The sequence below is a fragment of the Platalea leucorodia genome, assembly GCF_965183815.1.
Source record: "Platalea leucorodia genome assembly, chromosome: Z".
Taxonomy (NCBI): Eukaryota; Metazoa; Chordata; class Aves; order Pelecaniformes; family Threskiornithidae; genus Platalea; species Platalea leucorodia.
This window is the reverse complement of record NC_138858.1, coordinates 52,988,860-53,003,988: the sequence shown is the minus strand read 5'-3', so window position 1 is coordinate 53,003,988 and position 15,129 is coordinate 52,988,860. Positions and strand designations below refer to the sequence as shown.

Here is a 15,129-nt window from a genome sequence, read left to right as displayed (position 1 = left end):
TCTTGCTATTTCAAGTTTTATCTTTTTTTTTTCTTCCTCATGTTAGGTAAAGCATCACACTTAACACTTTGCCAGGTTACTCTTGAGAAGTTTCAGCTTGTTTCTTTTAACAATCTATCTCCTCAACGTACTCTTCCTCTGCAAGGTAAATGACCACATCAGGGTAAAACAGCAAGTTCTAAAGGTAAAGTAAGGCTACAAAAAGAATAAACTGGTTACTTAAAGTCAGGATGAGTGTTTTCCTTTAGAAGCAACAGTTGGCTGTAATTTCGGTTTTGGATCAAACAGTTACAGAATTGCTGATGAAAAGCCTTAAACAGGTTTAAGGAGATGCTTAAACGTCTAACCTTCTCTTTAGTTCCTGCAAATCTAGTAAATCCATCCTGTTTGATGCCACCCTCTTTCTGCAGACCTCTTGAGGGTGAAGTGCTATGAAACGGAAGTTTCTGAAGATCTGTAAATTGCAGGGTACAATTAGATGATGTGGCTGAACTTAACTAAAGCTGTTTGCTATAAAAAGGGCACAGCTCTCTTTCCTGGGAAATCTTGGATACTTTCAGAACCTTTCCTGAGTGGACTCAAGCTCCTGAACTGGAAGTAAGTTTTAATTTCTCACCCCGCCCCCCCCACCCCCCCATCTTTCGGAATACATCAGAATTTGGTTGCAAACAATCTGTCAAACGCTGAAGACACTGTGGTATGGGGCCATATATGAACTGCACACTTTCACCATGGCAGATCAGCTGGCTTCTTATTGAACCATACTTCAAAAGCTAAAGTCCGTAATGAATCCTAGTGAATTTCAGTTTTCTGTTCTAACTGGGTATTGTGTCTGGATTCTACCCCCCTGTGAAGACACATCTGTCAGGTGTCCCTGTTTAAATTCCTAGTGACGAGAAGACTGAATACCACCATGGTAGAAGGAACAGAAATGCAGCAGGTAAGGATTAGGTTCTGCATTAAAGGATCTATTAAGTTGATCAAAAATACCAACAACTTTCTCCAGTGCTTTTTACAGACTATTCAACTTAAAACAGGTGACTTTTACTTAACCTATCTTTCTCCTCCTCCTGAAAATAGTTAATTTAGGTATTCTGTCTTTCTACCTCACACCCCTACATAGCCAATGATGCACTAACAGAACTGTAGTAACCCGTGATAACATGGTATTCTTGCTACACAGTAAATGGATTTGCAGTTGTGTTGCACACAGAACTGAAATGTGATTCCTTTCTGTCAGAAAGCATAATGACTGAACTCAGTCACGACAGAACTCTAGTCCATGGACCAAGCACTGTTCCCATAATATCAGAGAAACATGTTTTCTGTGTTCACTGTATTTATTTAACAGAGATGCCAAACCCGTGTTTGGATGCCACAAGCATCCCTAAACAGGGCAAAAGACCATATATTAGGATGGATTTTTTTAAGAACCTGACTGAAGTCTAAGGTAGAAGTCCCGTATCTTAGGCCAGGAAATTTTTACAGACACTCTTAGGGTTTTTTACTTTCATTTTATATTCTGAAATTAGTAGCATTCGGAGAGACATGTCTGGAGTTAAGGAAGGCTGTTTTCATTGCAGATTTGGTTCTTTTGGCTCAATTATAGTTCACTCTATTTTTTTTTTTGTGACTGGGAGTAACTCAAGTACTAAGGAGCTCAAAGCTTGCAGTAGTAGATAAAATAGACTTAAGTGCAACATATGTCCATCTCATTAGAAGAAAAATAAACTATTCAGTGTTCCCGTGTTAGCAACAGTTCTATCAAATTGTGATGATTGTTCTATAGATATGACTGTTTCAGTGAGAGTGTGCCATCTTTAATCAAGTGTCCTTTTCATTTCCAGTAAATGCCCTATTCTCCATTTCAAATGAACACGTAGGATAGACTCCTAGACTTCTTCAAGGAAGTCTCTTACAGACCTACAGCTTACACATACTAACAATCTTGAAGCACATTTCACTTTATCTGCTGTTATGGAGCAGCATTTATTCTGTCAATGAAAAGCCAGCCTAGGATAGCAGCAAATGAATGGTACAGAAAAGGTTGCTACGGGTCCAGCTGGGCTGGATGATTAATACAGCATAGAATACAAGTCACTCAAGTTTTTTAGGACACTGGTACTATACGTTCTAAGAAACGTAAGGCCAGGTAACGAATACTGCTTTTCCACACAATTTATGTTGCGCCGTCCTTTCAGATCCACACCAGAGGAGCTGCATTTTCTTCACTGGTTTCCATCATTTTGCAACTCCAGCTTCATAAGTTGGTCCTCAAACTTTTGAATGTCTACTTGATGCTTCATTAGGAACTTCCCATTCAAATGAAAAACAGGTATGTCATATTTGTATTTATCATACCACGCCGAGTTCTCTGGAAGGGTAATATCCACCTCCTGCAAAATAAACTGTCACAGAAAAGAAATATGTTAGTACCTACCAGGCACTGAGAAACAATACCAGCTTGTCTTTTGATCAATTTTTTTTTCAGAAACGCAAGACTGTTTTCTGGGTGCTTTTGGATATATTCTTCCATGTTGTCGACAACTGTCCATTTTGTGAGTACAAAACATATGTAGCCACAATCCTTGGCTGTGTGTCCGCAAAGGGCTCTTTCCCTCGTCCAGGATATTCTTGATCCTCTGTGCAGAACCACTCTCCTGTGAGCACCAACTACAACAAATATGCAACACAACAGCTGCCTGTTAGGCAGCAGAGTGCAACACCTCTTAATGCTTCTGCTAACAATTTTTTCCTTCAAGAAAGAGATCAACACCTGGTTGAAGAATGGCAAAAATTGCAATCACATATAGTTCAAATATTTGAAGTCCCACTTACTAACATCCTTCCCAAATGACATCATTACCTGCCTCATAAAAGTTGCAAACTCCTCTATCAGGCAAGGCAATAGTATTTACAAAACCGGAGGTTTTAAAAACTATTGCAACAAGCTGTATATTGGTTTAGTTTGCCAATACTTATTTGAGTAGCATTGTCACAGAATGCTTTTGGATAATGAGTTTTATGGAAATCAGTGCTGAAATTGTCTTGAAGAGGTCACCCATGAAAGAATAATGGATGCAAATAAATCCAAGCAATTTTCTTTTACAAAGAAAGAATCCTGATTAACTCTTCTTTCTATATAGAAAAATGTAAACAGTATTGCAATACATTACCCTTCTCTTATATGGCTCAAGCACTTCTTTTGCTTCATCACATAGAGGGCATGGTTTCTAAAGGAAAATATTCAGACCAACTTAAAGCACACAGTAAAACACACAGATCATTTGTACTGTAAAGTAACATACATAGACAGGAGGGATCATTGCTGTAAATGTGGGTTCCCCCCCTGGACCACCTGTCTTAGTGCTTTCTAAATCTTTATCAGTACAGCATGGATGAAGAGAAAATAAACTATTCAGCCACAGAACTTAATTATTTCTCATTTGCTATTATTTTTATATTATTAACAGTTTTCAATGGCTCTTCTAAAGGCTGATTCAAGGGCATGGTTCGGAAGGTCATCCACAATCCCCTTCTTTTGGTCAGCAGCAATGAATATTCAAAGCATTGCCACCACCAGCTGAAAACAACTGCGGGTACCACTCCCGATAGAAGAATTTCCCTTGATAGAAGGGGAATGAGGAAGTCACATGAGGAATTTCTAACCTGTTTCAGATCGAGTCACTTGGGTCAGTTCAAATAGCAAAAGAAGGTGATTTAAGATAAGCTGGCTGACTTTGCCTGAAAGGAATTAAGCATGATCCTCCAACCTGCAGAGTGGGGAGGGTAGTAACCTTCAGCACGGAGAACTGGCAAGCAGCTGCAGTGTTTTGACTTGCAATGGGGTCAAAGAAAACCCCTCATTTTTGAGAACTCCCTCGTCTTCCACTACAGTTAGACAGCTGACTTCTGCTGATCATGCATCATGATCATTACAGCAGCGCGTACCTGAAGAAGCAACTCACGTGAAGGCATGTTGCTTCAGTGCTTGTAATGGCAGAATTCAGCCTATAATTCACATAGCAAAGTATACAGTGGTGAAGGTGATGGCTCTGTCCCTTTGCCATGAAATACCTCTCACAGCTGGAAAAGACCTTCTCCTCTCCCTCCCACTTAAAGTCTTCCTAGGGCTTGTTTAAACATGGAGTTAATCTGAAACAGCTACTTCTTATTTCCTGCATGTGAATTAACTTGGATTAAATACTCTTCTTTTAATTCACATCTAATCTAAATTGTCTTTCCCACACAGACAAGTCCTTATGCTCTGAAAACCTATGCAAGATGTTAAAGATGAACAGTGTTGTGTTCTTGCTAGTTCCTGTCGCTTTTGGAGGGTTGATATACCTGATATTGGTGACTGAAATGAACGTCCCAGAATCCTGCACATCAGTTTTGTAACACGCCAGGCTCCTTACAGTTAAAGCAGGACATACTTGGTTCCCCGAGGCCTGTGGAAAGCTTTCTAACGTAACAGTCCCATAAAAGCATTTGACAAACTAGGCTGACCCTTGGCAAAGAATATTTTCACTCCTGCTCTGATGGCAAGCTTAAGCACTACATGGTACTAAGATTGGAACTGGTTTAAAATCAGACAGTGAACTATTTCAACTAACAGTGAAATCTGTTTAAACGGTCCATTTATATTAGTACATACTTCTCAGTAGAACAGTGCACCAGTAGCTCTCTGCCATCACTTGCTTTATGTTAATTTGCTATGTTAATAGGGCTGCCTGGATAAAGCTGTCTTGGACAACCTTCTCTCTTAGATGTATATTGCAGTGGCAAAAGGGACTCCTACTGCTGAGGTAGTAAAAATCTGTTCCCAAAGTGATGTATGCTGATCTGTTAGACAATACATGTGGTGGAAGGGATGGTTTTATTTCTACAGACAATTGCCATTTATGCTGCATACTTAGACTGCAGTTTTGTGGTCATTTTAAGCTGGCACTGGTGCTGAAGGAAGCAGACCCATCTTCCTGTCACTGCTTCTTTTGTGCTGGCATAAGCACTCAAACAGCTGCACAGTAAAGCTAGACAGGAGAATTGATCTGAGTTAATAGTAGCCTTGCAAAAAAAAAAACACCAACAAAAAAAGTTGTTTTTTTTTTAACCCGGAGCAGTTGTTGCACAAATGCTTGTGTTGGCATAAAAGGAGCCTGTGAGGGGAAAACCATTTGGCAGTGCTAGCTTCTATCAGTTTGAACTGGCTGTAGAAGTCATAGCTCCCTCCTGCCTTCTCCTCTTTTCTCCTTATTCTTAGAAATAGGAAGGAGGGAAAAAGGAGTTAATTTGCATAAACTAAGAGCGTAGATTAGATTTATTTTAAAGTAGTCTGCATTTTGCTTTGCAATTGCCAGGGGTATCAGACATGAAAAACATTTTAAGCTAAAAACACATTCAACAATAGGCCACTTCAGATAACTACTTGAACTCTGCTATTAGAAAATTTGATTTCATACAGTGTCTTACTAGTTAAAAATTTTAAGACACAAAAATCATACAAAGAGTTTTTTTCCAATTGTTAACCCAAAGGTAAGCTCATTATTCCCTACCTTATCACATTTGGATTATGAATGAGTTGATGCTGAATCAGGCAGGGGGAGAGAGCGCTGTAACTTTGAAGTATAGTTCTTCTTATAGTATGCATTACTCTGATTAATAAACAGATGGTGACCTTTTATTTTTTAACCTATTCATGTGTTAAACAGTTTAAACACGCCTTTACGGCTAGGGATGGAATGAACAAACATTGTGCAGGAGGAGGAAATTATTTTAATTGCATTTGTCTCCAACAAATATCACCATACTGATCTCAACATTCTCAGTGCTTTGCATTTCTAGTTACTCTCCTCTTGAAGGCTACATCAACCACATACATGTTGCATAGCCTGCTGTGTGCCATCATATCTAAAAGTGCAGAAGACCTCTGCAGATAACACAGGCTCTTGATGACAATTCATGCAAGGTGACAGTTCACAAATGACCATTCCTGCTCATCACATCTGTTTTCTAAATATGTTTAAGAATCCTATCTGCTCATGTCACAGGCAAACCTTCGCCTGCATTTTATTCCTGTCAGCATTACACAGCCAATAAAGCAAAAAGAGGGTAGGGCACAACCTACTTTCTCCTCGTGCGCTGCCAACACTACTTGGATATATTTTCAGTCTCACAGGTAGTGCTGAAATTAAACATGAGTGCCGTGAAGAGCCTACTTTGGCTGTTGATGCTTGACCTGGGCAGATTATCTAGTAACAACTCATCTTTGTTCTCCATTTCCAGGATGAAACACTAGCAGTTAGAGAACAATTTTCAGCTAGTAAATGCACCACAGTGTCACTGAGACACAGCTATCTTGAAATCCTCATTTGTTGGCTGTAACTACTTGTTTGCTACAATGTGAGCAGGACTGTGCTGTAAAGCCTGGTGTAAAAGACACCCCCAAGGTAAAATGTCCAATACTACACAAATTTCAAGGGGACAAAAAGCATGGTCAAGCCATTTAATCTGGGATTTGTGTATATCAAAGCTGATAAATACGCAGTCTTGCTTAGCTTTATTCTGTAAGCAACTTTTACCTTGGTGAATAAAGTCAACACTGGCTTATTTGAGCTGGCTGAACAGAGTTGTCTCCCCAGTGGACTGGATGAATATCTTGCTAGTTGCAGTGTTCTGCTCAGAAAACAAAGCACCATCATCCTGTTCAGGCAAAAATAAAATGTTTAATTGTTTTGTGGCAAGTTATAGCTCATGAAATTTAATGTGAAGATAAATGCAATACTTTAGTCGCAGTTCTAAAATACACACAATCGAACCATTTTCCCAGGATTTTTATGTTCACAGTATCAACACATTAATCAGAAAAATGGTTTACTATGCAGCAGGCCAGAACCATTGCATAGCTCAAAAAGTGTAGTTCCATTTAAAAAAAACCCTTATGTTTTCTTGCTGAAACGCTTCTTCTGAATTCCTTAACACAAATGCTGACATAAATGCATTACACTGTTTCAACTGCATAGATGCCAGTAAGAATTAGATGATATTAACAAAACGCAAAGTGCTGTGCTTTGAACCTCAGTAATCTTGCTGCAGTGCTTGACATATTCTACTTACTCAAAATTATTCCATAAAAAAACTAATCTGTACCTAATCAGAATATTAATATAATGCTTTCTGCAGTGAATAAAAAGCTTCAGCCAAGATGATTTAACTTGGTAATAGTAAAAGCATGCACATTGCCCTGAGTCCTTCCTGCAACAGCAAATTAATTTATGAAAGATGCTGATGGGTTTGGGTTTGTGATTTCTTTGGAAGAGTTTAAGTAAATATAATGTTGTTGAAGCGTGCCATATTGGAGTCTCGAAGTCACGTATTCATAATAACACTAGTAACAACAGTGCTTCCTCCAAACTTGTGTCTTAATGGGACCTTTACAAGGCATTTTAGGACTGAAAGGCAAAAACGAGAAGCAAAAGGGAGTCTGCACAGAGACTATCGACAGACGTGACACTTGACATCAGAATTTATACCGGGAAAATCAAGTCCTTTTTACATAAAGCCAAATGGGTTCTGTTCAGTTTCTGTTCAGGCACGACTTACCTGTAGTTCTACCAATTACAGCTAACCACAATGTAACGGCACAAGTTTAAACAACTTAAGTGTGAGCAGGACTACGTTGCAACTGATGTTTTAGGATGCTCAGCAAAAAAGAGCCTAGTGCATTCACTGAATCTCTCAGTACTAATATTACATAGTTTTGTTTTAAGAAAGACAGTTTAGCCAGCATAACTGCTAAGGAAGAACAAAACATTGCAGTAGACTAAACTCAAGGCTACTTAACTGCTACATTTCAAGCAACAATCACAAGAAAAAATCGAATGGGTGACATGACACTGCTCCACCAGCCTTACTGCACTGTCAAAGACACCTTTTTTTCCCAGAGGACTCTGGTAAGGGTAACTTGCCATGTTTCCAGAAGAAGTTTCAACAGATACAAATACAGATACAGAAGTTTCAAATACAAAGAAAAGCTATCACCCTTTGAAAATTATAGCCTGAATTATCAAATTTCAGATGCTAGGCAAGAACCAGATTTTTTGTCTTTGAGCACATAAAAATAAAGTTGTCTAAAACAGAGTATTCTGCAATGAATGGGCTTTGGGTTTACTGTTTAGTTTGGGATAGAAAGGGTTCTTCATCTGTACCTGTCGGGCTTGATACCAGTTAAGAGTCAGCTGCAGGGGCAGAGCAGTATGCTTGCTGTGACTGCAAAGTTGCAGATGACTGGCACAGCACACACTGCCATTGGTCACAGACCTTGGCAGCTACTGCATTTGTTTTATTTAGCCAGGTGGAAATCTAATTGTCTGGGATTTTACATAATAAATACAAAAATAAGCTTGGAACCTTTTGGAAAAACGTAAATTTGGATGACAGTAAATAGCCTCAGCCATAATGAGAAATTTTTACATCCACAGTAAATAGGTGCCCAGAATGGATGTGGTTTTGGCATAAGAAACTGCAGCATGTCGGCCTGCTCACATGCAAGATAAAAATGCCAAAACAAATAGTTTGCATTCTGGCAAGTTTTTAAATGAATGCTTTTGCTGCCAGCCTAGCAAGCCAAATTTTGTGCATTTGAAACAAGGAAAATGCCCCCAAATTGTTCTGTGAACAGCAGAATAAATAAAGCCTAGATTTCCATGTCTCTTATTCCCCCGTATATATACACGTGTATAAAATGGCTCGGGTTCACTCCTTTATACCCCCATTTTTGATCCCTCCACCCTCTGGTAGATTTGAGTCCAGTGGACAACTCCTACCAAAATATCAACTGAAGAGGAATGAGTAAGGCAGTATCAGCACCTAAGCTTCCAGATCCCACGAAAAGAAATAAGCTAGCACAGTGTCTTACTTCCTTACAAATTCTAAATAATTATAAGCAACACTATCTTTGGAATTCAGGAGCAAATCTTCATTGACCTGTACTACTACGGAAGCAAGAGTCTGCTGTTTCCAGAGTTAGCCCCAGTCATGCTCTGCTCTTCCATCAGCATAAAGCAGCCTGAGACATCTAGCCCTGAGGGAGGGTGAGATGCTGTCAGATGGCATCATGTTCCCACAGTACAGATGACACACCTTGACTTCTCTATGCTTCTGAAGCCCACAGTTGCCAGACAGCATCATTAGGAAGGAAAGCAGTCAGACCTGAGGCATTTAACCTGGGTTAAAGCATGGTGTGACTTCAGCTTCACAGGATGGCAACTCAGGCTCTGCCCCCATAGAAATTTGCTTTTAAATCAGTAGAATTTACTAATCTTATTTTATTGGATTAAGTAAAAAGGTCGCGGATAAAACCAAATAGCAGTGGCTTTGCACAAACACTGAAGGGTTCTAATATCGTGAAGGGTTAAGTATAGCTGCTATTGTTCAGGAGCCGATGAAAGCGAATATCCACTCACTCACTCAGGAAAATCTACTGCAACAGCTCAATTTGTCCGAACAGCATCCCCGAGCCACACGGGTGTTCAGTGCACGCACACTACCACCGCGTGAACAAGCGGGTTCCCAACACTGGCCTGCACGAAGCTGAGCAACGTTTCTGGAACACAGAGCTCCAACCTCAGAGGTCACTTCCATGCTGGTTTCATCACTGACAAAAAGAAAGGGAAGTGCCGCACAGATGCCCCACGGCATTCACATCCTGCTCACATCTGTATTTTATCTGTCTTTTGTTATGATGAAACTAAAACGCTAAAGGTGCACACAAAACCTTTCAACATGATTATTCTGGAGCTCTCTTTAGCCTACCCCCAAGTAATTATAAGGATTTGTTTGAGGAACAAAATTCATACCTAAATGTAAAGAAGGATGCTTGCAAACTTCAGAACCTACCCTCCCCTACACTACAATGCTACAGAATGATTTAACAGACGATGCTTGTAAGTCTGGACTTGGCCCGTGCTGTATTTTGCAAAGCCAAATTGGACTCATTTCCTGTTAACAGAATTTCCATCACCTAATAAATCCTCATCTGCTGGAAAAATAAAATGTGACACTAAAACTAGCCATTATTTAGACAAGATAATTATCTATAGAAACCTCATCTTAGCATCAATCAAGGAAAGACAATCATGGCTGTTTTTTTTTCTCCAACTATGCACCCTTTAATGATGCTATATACTCGTAAATAATCTCAGCTTCAAGTCACAAGTACACTCTTGCTCTGTGGTTCTGAATGTTTTATATACATAACTATCGACATATCTGGACAGGATTATGTCCTGTTTTCCATGGGTTTGTATACATATTAAAGAGGATGAAATTATTATGAACTTGCAGGCATTTGTCTGTGTACACTTTACACTGATGTAGTATTTGATTTTGGAACCCTAACCTGGGTTTGACAGAAGATGGGGATTGCCTGCACAAATCACACCTCTTTCTGTTAACATATCAGGAACATGGAAAATGTTACACTGAAAATGCCCTAGACATTTTCCAGCCATTTATCTTAAAGAAACTTTGTAAGTGTCCATTAAACTGACTCCTATCCTCCATTTAATCCTCATTCTAGTGTGACAAAGGAATATCAACTGAAAGAGAACGGGGAAAGCAAGCAGATACAAATGTAAGAATATATGCTGATGACTCAAGTCACTGGTGGTTTAAAACAGCCTTCTTCTGTTGTCCCTCATTCAAAATCAGGTATGGTCATCAAGGAAAGCAAATTTTCTGGCAGTCTGCTGTTTTCAGTTTGATTACTTACCAGGGAAATGCTGAACAAGAAAATACGGTGCCACAGCAAGAGACCAAGGAGCACACGTAAGGACACCAAATCCTGTAGTTGTTGAGATCCCCACAAGGCTTTTACCCCACCAGCATTTCAGAGGAGGCATGCAAAACACAGGAAAATCTTTAACTTCTTTTTGCAAGCGCATGTAACCTTAAAGGTCTTTAAGGAAGAATCGGGTTTTCACATCAACTCAAAATTCAAAACATCATCAGTAATACCACTTGTTTCTGTGAGGTGATGTTATCTATCAGTCAATGCATATTTCTATACATTTTCTCCTCCAAACTACAGTAATCTGGGGTAAATGCCACAAACCCATTGCATTCCATCCCAGAAGAGATTAAAAGTATAATTTCATCCTAACATGCAATAAATTTTCTTCAGTGATCCCTCCAGAGGTATCCATTCTAGACTCTGGTCTGAGGCCCGTACTTCAAATTTCAGACAATTTAAAAAACATCCAATAGGTTGCGGTAATGGCCACGAGGCCACTTCTGAAGACTACAGACGTTGCACAGACAACGGACCATTACCATAAAGTAAAATTATAATAGAGTTTAACAGCCTGTTCCAAGCGGCTCCATTTGAAAACTTTTCAGCTAAACGATCCATTCCCCGCCACGGGCCGGGGGGGAGCCGCATCGGGTAAAGAGCGTATCCAGAGGCCTCCCCACTACCTCCCGTAATGAGAAAGCCCGACTCCTTTGGGTGGTCCTTGCCAAGCCGGTAATGGCCCCTACGGACAGGAACAGGCAAAGCCCATTCGAGAGAAGGAGCGCGCCGGAGCCTCGCCGCCGCCGCCGCCGCCTGTCCGGGGCTCGGCCGGCGGCGCCCCGCCACCCGCCCGGCTCCTGCCCTCCGGGGCGGCCTCCCCAGGCCCGCTGCCGCCGGGGGGCTGCGTCCCCGGCCCGCCGCAAGGCCCGCGCCCGCCGCAAGGCCACCGCCAGCGCCGGGGAGGCCGCTGCGGCCGCTGCCCAGGCCCCGCGGCCCGGCGCGGCCCAGCCCGCCCCAGCCCGGCGCTAGGCAGCAGCCGGCGTTAACCCTGGCGGGCCGGGGGCGCTCACGGAGCCGCGGGCGAGGCTTGCCGCAAGGGCCGGGGCTGCGGACACCCACCTCGCCGCGGCGGCCTGCCGCCTCCCGGGGACGCGGCGCGGGCTCCCGGCGAGCTCCGGGGAGCGGCGGGCGGGGCCCCGCCGGGGAGGACGCGCGGCGCCGGCGGGCCCGGCCGGGCGGGAGGCGGCGCCCGCCGCCGCTTCGGCGCCCCCTGCTGGGCGCCCGCCGCCGCCGCCGGCGCCCGGGGCCCCCCCGGGAGCGGCGGCCGGGCCCCACGGGCGCCCGGAGCCCCTTCTCGAGGGCTGCCGGCTGCCCCCGAAGCCACTGTCTCTCCAGGCGCGCCTCCTTGCTGTCAGAGGTCACTCGCCACAGGGCTCGCCGGTGGGAGGCGGTTGCCCGGTCTCCTGCCGACCTCCTCCCCGGGCGGGAGGAGTCCCTGCGGCCGGTCCTGCCCGGCTTTCCAGGAGCTGGGAGCTCAGCCAGAACTGGGCGCCCCTTTTTTTTCCGCTGGAAGGGGTTGCTGGCTTGCAGCCTCGACCCTGTGCCGCACCGAGCTCCCCTGCTTCTCTTACTCCATGCCTTCTGTTCTGTATCAAAAAGCAGTCAGCTGCCTCGTCATCTGCTCCTCCATCCCGGGCGGATGTGCAGGACCTGGATTTTGGCCACCCGCTCAGGCTGACAAAGGAATACCTCTAGACAGAATGGAGACACACACACCACCACCACCACCACCACGATCACCACCACCACCACCCCCCATGATTAGAGTGTATCGTTAAAGCACAAAGGGTCACAATAATGAGAGCACATAGGGATCATAAGAGAAAGGTGTGGGGAAAATAACACTGAGAAATTGTAGGTGGCATAGGTAGAAAGGCAGAAATTTCCCGCAAGCAAAGGGCCAGTCCCACAGTTGTTTTGCTCACGCTGTTTCTGTTGACTTGAAATGGAGCAAGTGGTCTTTAATTTCTTTCCTTTGCAATTGCAATAAATTTAATGTAATAAAAGAAAGCAATGGACCTAGATTGTCTTTTTGACAGTACGTATTTCAGTTTTAGCGAGACTTTCCACTTTGCTATGACTCAAGCAGCAGCAATATAGATAAAGTAGATTTTTATTAAAGATGTGATATGTTGCTTTTTTAATTTTTTCTTTTTAAAATTTCATGCAGCCAGCAAGTATAGTCATGATCGAGCATAACATTGGGAAAAAGAGTGGGAGACTACAGACATCCATTCTAAACATGATACTCTACTATTTTCGTTAACAGCTTGAAGCATTACATGGTAAGTATGCTAAGCAAATTAGTGGGTGATATGAAGCTGCGATCAAAGAAGAATATTCTGGAGTCTATGAATAAATCCAAATTAAATTGGAAATAGGCTGAAATTAACACAATTGGATTCAATAAAAGCAGGAAAGAGATTAAAGAAGCTATCAAGCTGGCAGTCCCAGAGAGAACTCTTTCCCTGCTGAAATGAGTTAACACATTCTTGTCTGAAACTGTGAGCTTTTTGTCCCTTCCATTCTGACAGATGTTTGGCCACAAGAGAGGGCCCCTGCTTAAAGAAGTGTGTAGTGTGCCCTTCCTCTTTGCTCTTGATACTGTTTGCCTGCTGTGCAGTGATTTTGTTGTCAGGTGTGTTCATTTTCCTTTCTCCAGAAAAGCGTTTTAAATAAAAAATAGCAAGTGTTCACTGCTGGGGAATGAAAGCTGTAGGCTCATATTCTTTTAGTTGCTGTATTTCCATCAGGATTTTCGTTGTGCTTTTGTAGCTGTTCCTAGGCTAAGAGTGGGAGACAAATCTTCTGGGGTATAGACTCAAGTCAGCTTTCCCTCTTCATCTGTGCTTTGAGAAGTGCAACAGCATGTAGTGGGAAGGCCCTCCAGGAGAGAGCAGTGTTACCCTGCTGACGTGACATGTCTAATTAACTAGCAGACTAAACTAACGTGAGGATTAGTCAATTCTGGATCCTAGTGACTCATTTTCAACCACTATCTTAATCCGTTCTGTTGAACTGAGATGTAACGCTGGCAGATGACACTGGCTGCTCATTTTTGTGTCAGAATCAGAAAATCCAGTATCAGACTTTGGTGTTTGGCACTGGTATATGCTAGACCTGTCAAGCCTCACACAAGGGAATTGGTGAACTGGCTCCCACCTGGCTTTTAATTTCTGTGAAGGGGTGGAAGAAAGACCTTTAAGGAGAGGGCAATTTCAGCAGAGGTTGGTTGAAAAGCAGCAGTAAGTAGAGAGATAAGCATGTTCTTGACATCTCAGGTCCCAGATTAGTTTTATCCCTCACTCCAAAAACGAGTCTAGCCTACTTTGGGATCTGCCTCTACGATTTCCAAAGGAACCTAGAGGATATAGGCACACAGTTCCCAAACTGGTCAGTTTATTCAAACAGAATTGCTGCTGAAGTCAAGCAGTGCTCTGGCCATGTTTCTTTCAATGTGATTGTCACATTGCCTAACTCAGCTCAATTGTTAACCAAACCACTAACTGGCCCTGATGAGGTAGCTGTTCAGAGCAGCATTCATTTGATTGTGTGCTGTTTGCAAGAGAAAAATATTTTTCAAGACCTTTCGGTCTTACATTGTCACTTGTATTTATTTGTTCTGTGTTTAGGCATATCTGTTGAGAGCTGGTTTTATCCTTAAAACAGGTTGTTTATAATCTGGGATAAATATGTAAAAAAAAAAAAGGGGTTCCATATACTACAAACTTCTGTAAAGAGAATTTACTATTTAGAGCACTTTGTAATTGACCAGTTTTGTTTTGGCGTGTTTCTGGTACAACACTGTGGATAGTTCAGCACAAAATTACCTTTGGTTTTGATACATTAGTTATGTGATGAATCTTCTGTAATGTTCATAGCCATTTGAGAAGAAAAATATTACAGATGCAGAAAGAATTATTACCGTAGAACACGTGTCACTATCGCTGTGCTCAGGAATAAGATGGATTGCTGTAAAGTTTGCTATCTAAAAACATGTTCTGAGATCTGAAAGTAGTGCAACTCCACCCTGTTTTTCATTCTGGCGCATAGAATGTCTTTAAATATCAAGGGCAGTTATGACTCGATGGTTTAATGTGCAGCATAGGCATCCTGCTATAGTGCACAAGTCTTCCTACCTTTTTTTGCATATCTCTTAAAAAAAGTGTGGACATGCTTCCACAATTTTGGACTAAAAAGAGTTCATGTTTTGATGGATTGCTGTTCCCAATGGCTGTCAATTAGGTTCCCTTCCAGATTTTTTTTTTATTTCCCTG

General features: G+C 42.2%; 1 protein-coding gene across 2 annotated transcripts; it reads right to left on the bottom strand.

The window, feature by feature from the left end:
- Positions 1 to 1,958: 1,958 nt before the first annotated feature.
- LOC309602717 (glutaredoxin-like protein C5orf63 homolog) lies at positions 1,959 to 11,979 on the bottom strand. 2 transcript variants are annotated; one of them, XM_082336569.1, is made up of 5 exons: positions 11,912 to 11,979; positions 10,772 to 10,869; positions 6,582 to 6,702; positions 3,177 to 3,233; positions 1,959 to 2,408 (listed from the first exon to the last, which is right to left on the bottom strand). In XM_082336569.1, exons 3-5 carry the CDS (start codon positions 6,699 to 6,701, stop codon positions 2,229 to 2,231), a joined length of 357 nt encoding a protein of 118 aa, XP_082192695.1. In that variant the 5' UTR covers position 6,702; positions 10,772 to 10,869; positions 11,912 to 11,979; the 3' UTR covers positions 1,959 to 2,228. The 2 variants fall into 2 exon arrangements, with proteins under 2 accessions (XP_082192695.1, XP_082192696.1); XM_082336570.1 differs by lacking the exon at positions 10,772 to 10,869 and having other exon boundaries at positions 11,912 to 11,978.
- Positions 11,980 to 15,129: the final 3,150 nt, after the last annotated feature.

Coding starts and splice junctions, on each gene's coding strand:
- LOC309602717 (XM_082336569.1), bottom strand. CDS start 6,701: ATGATGGTGCTTTGTTTTCTGAGCAGAACACTGCAACTAGCAAGATAT. Junction 3,234..6,581: donor TGTTGACTTTATTCACCAAG/GTAAAAGTTGCT, acceptor ATTTTCCTTTAG/AAACCATGCCCTCTATGTGA. Junction 2,409..3,176: donor TTGAGCCATATAAGAGAAGG/GTAATGTATTGC, acceptor TTTCTGTGACAG/TTTATTTTGCAGGAGGTGGA.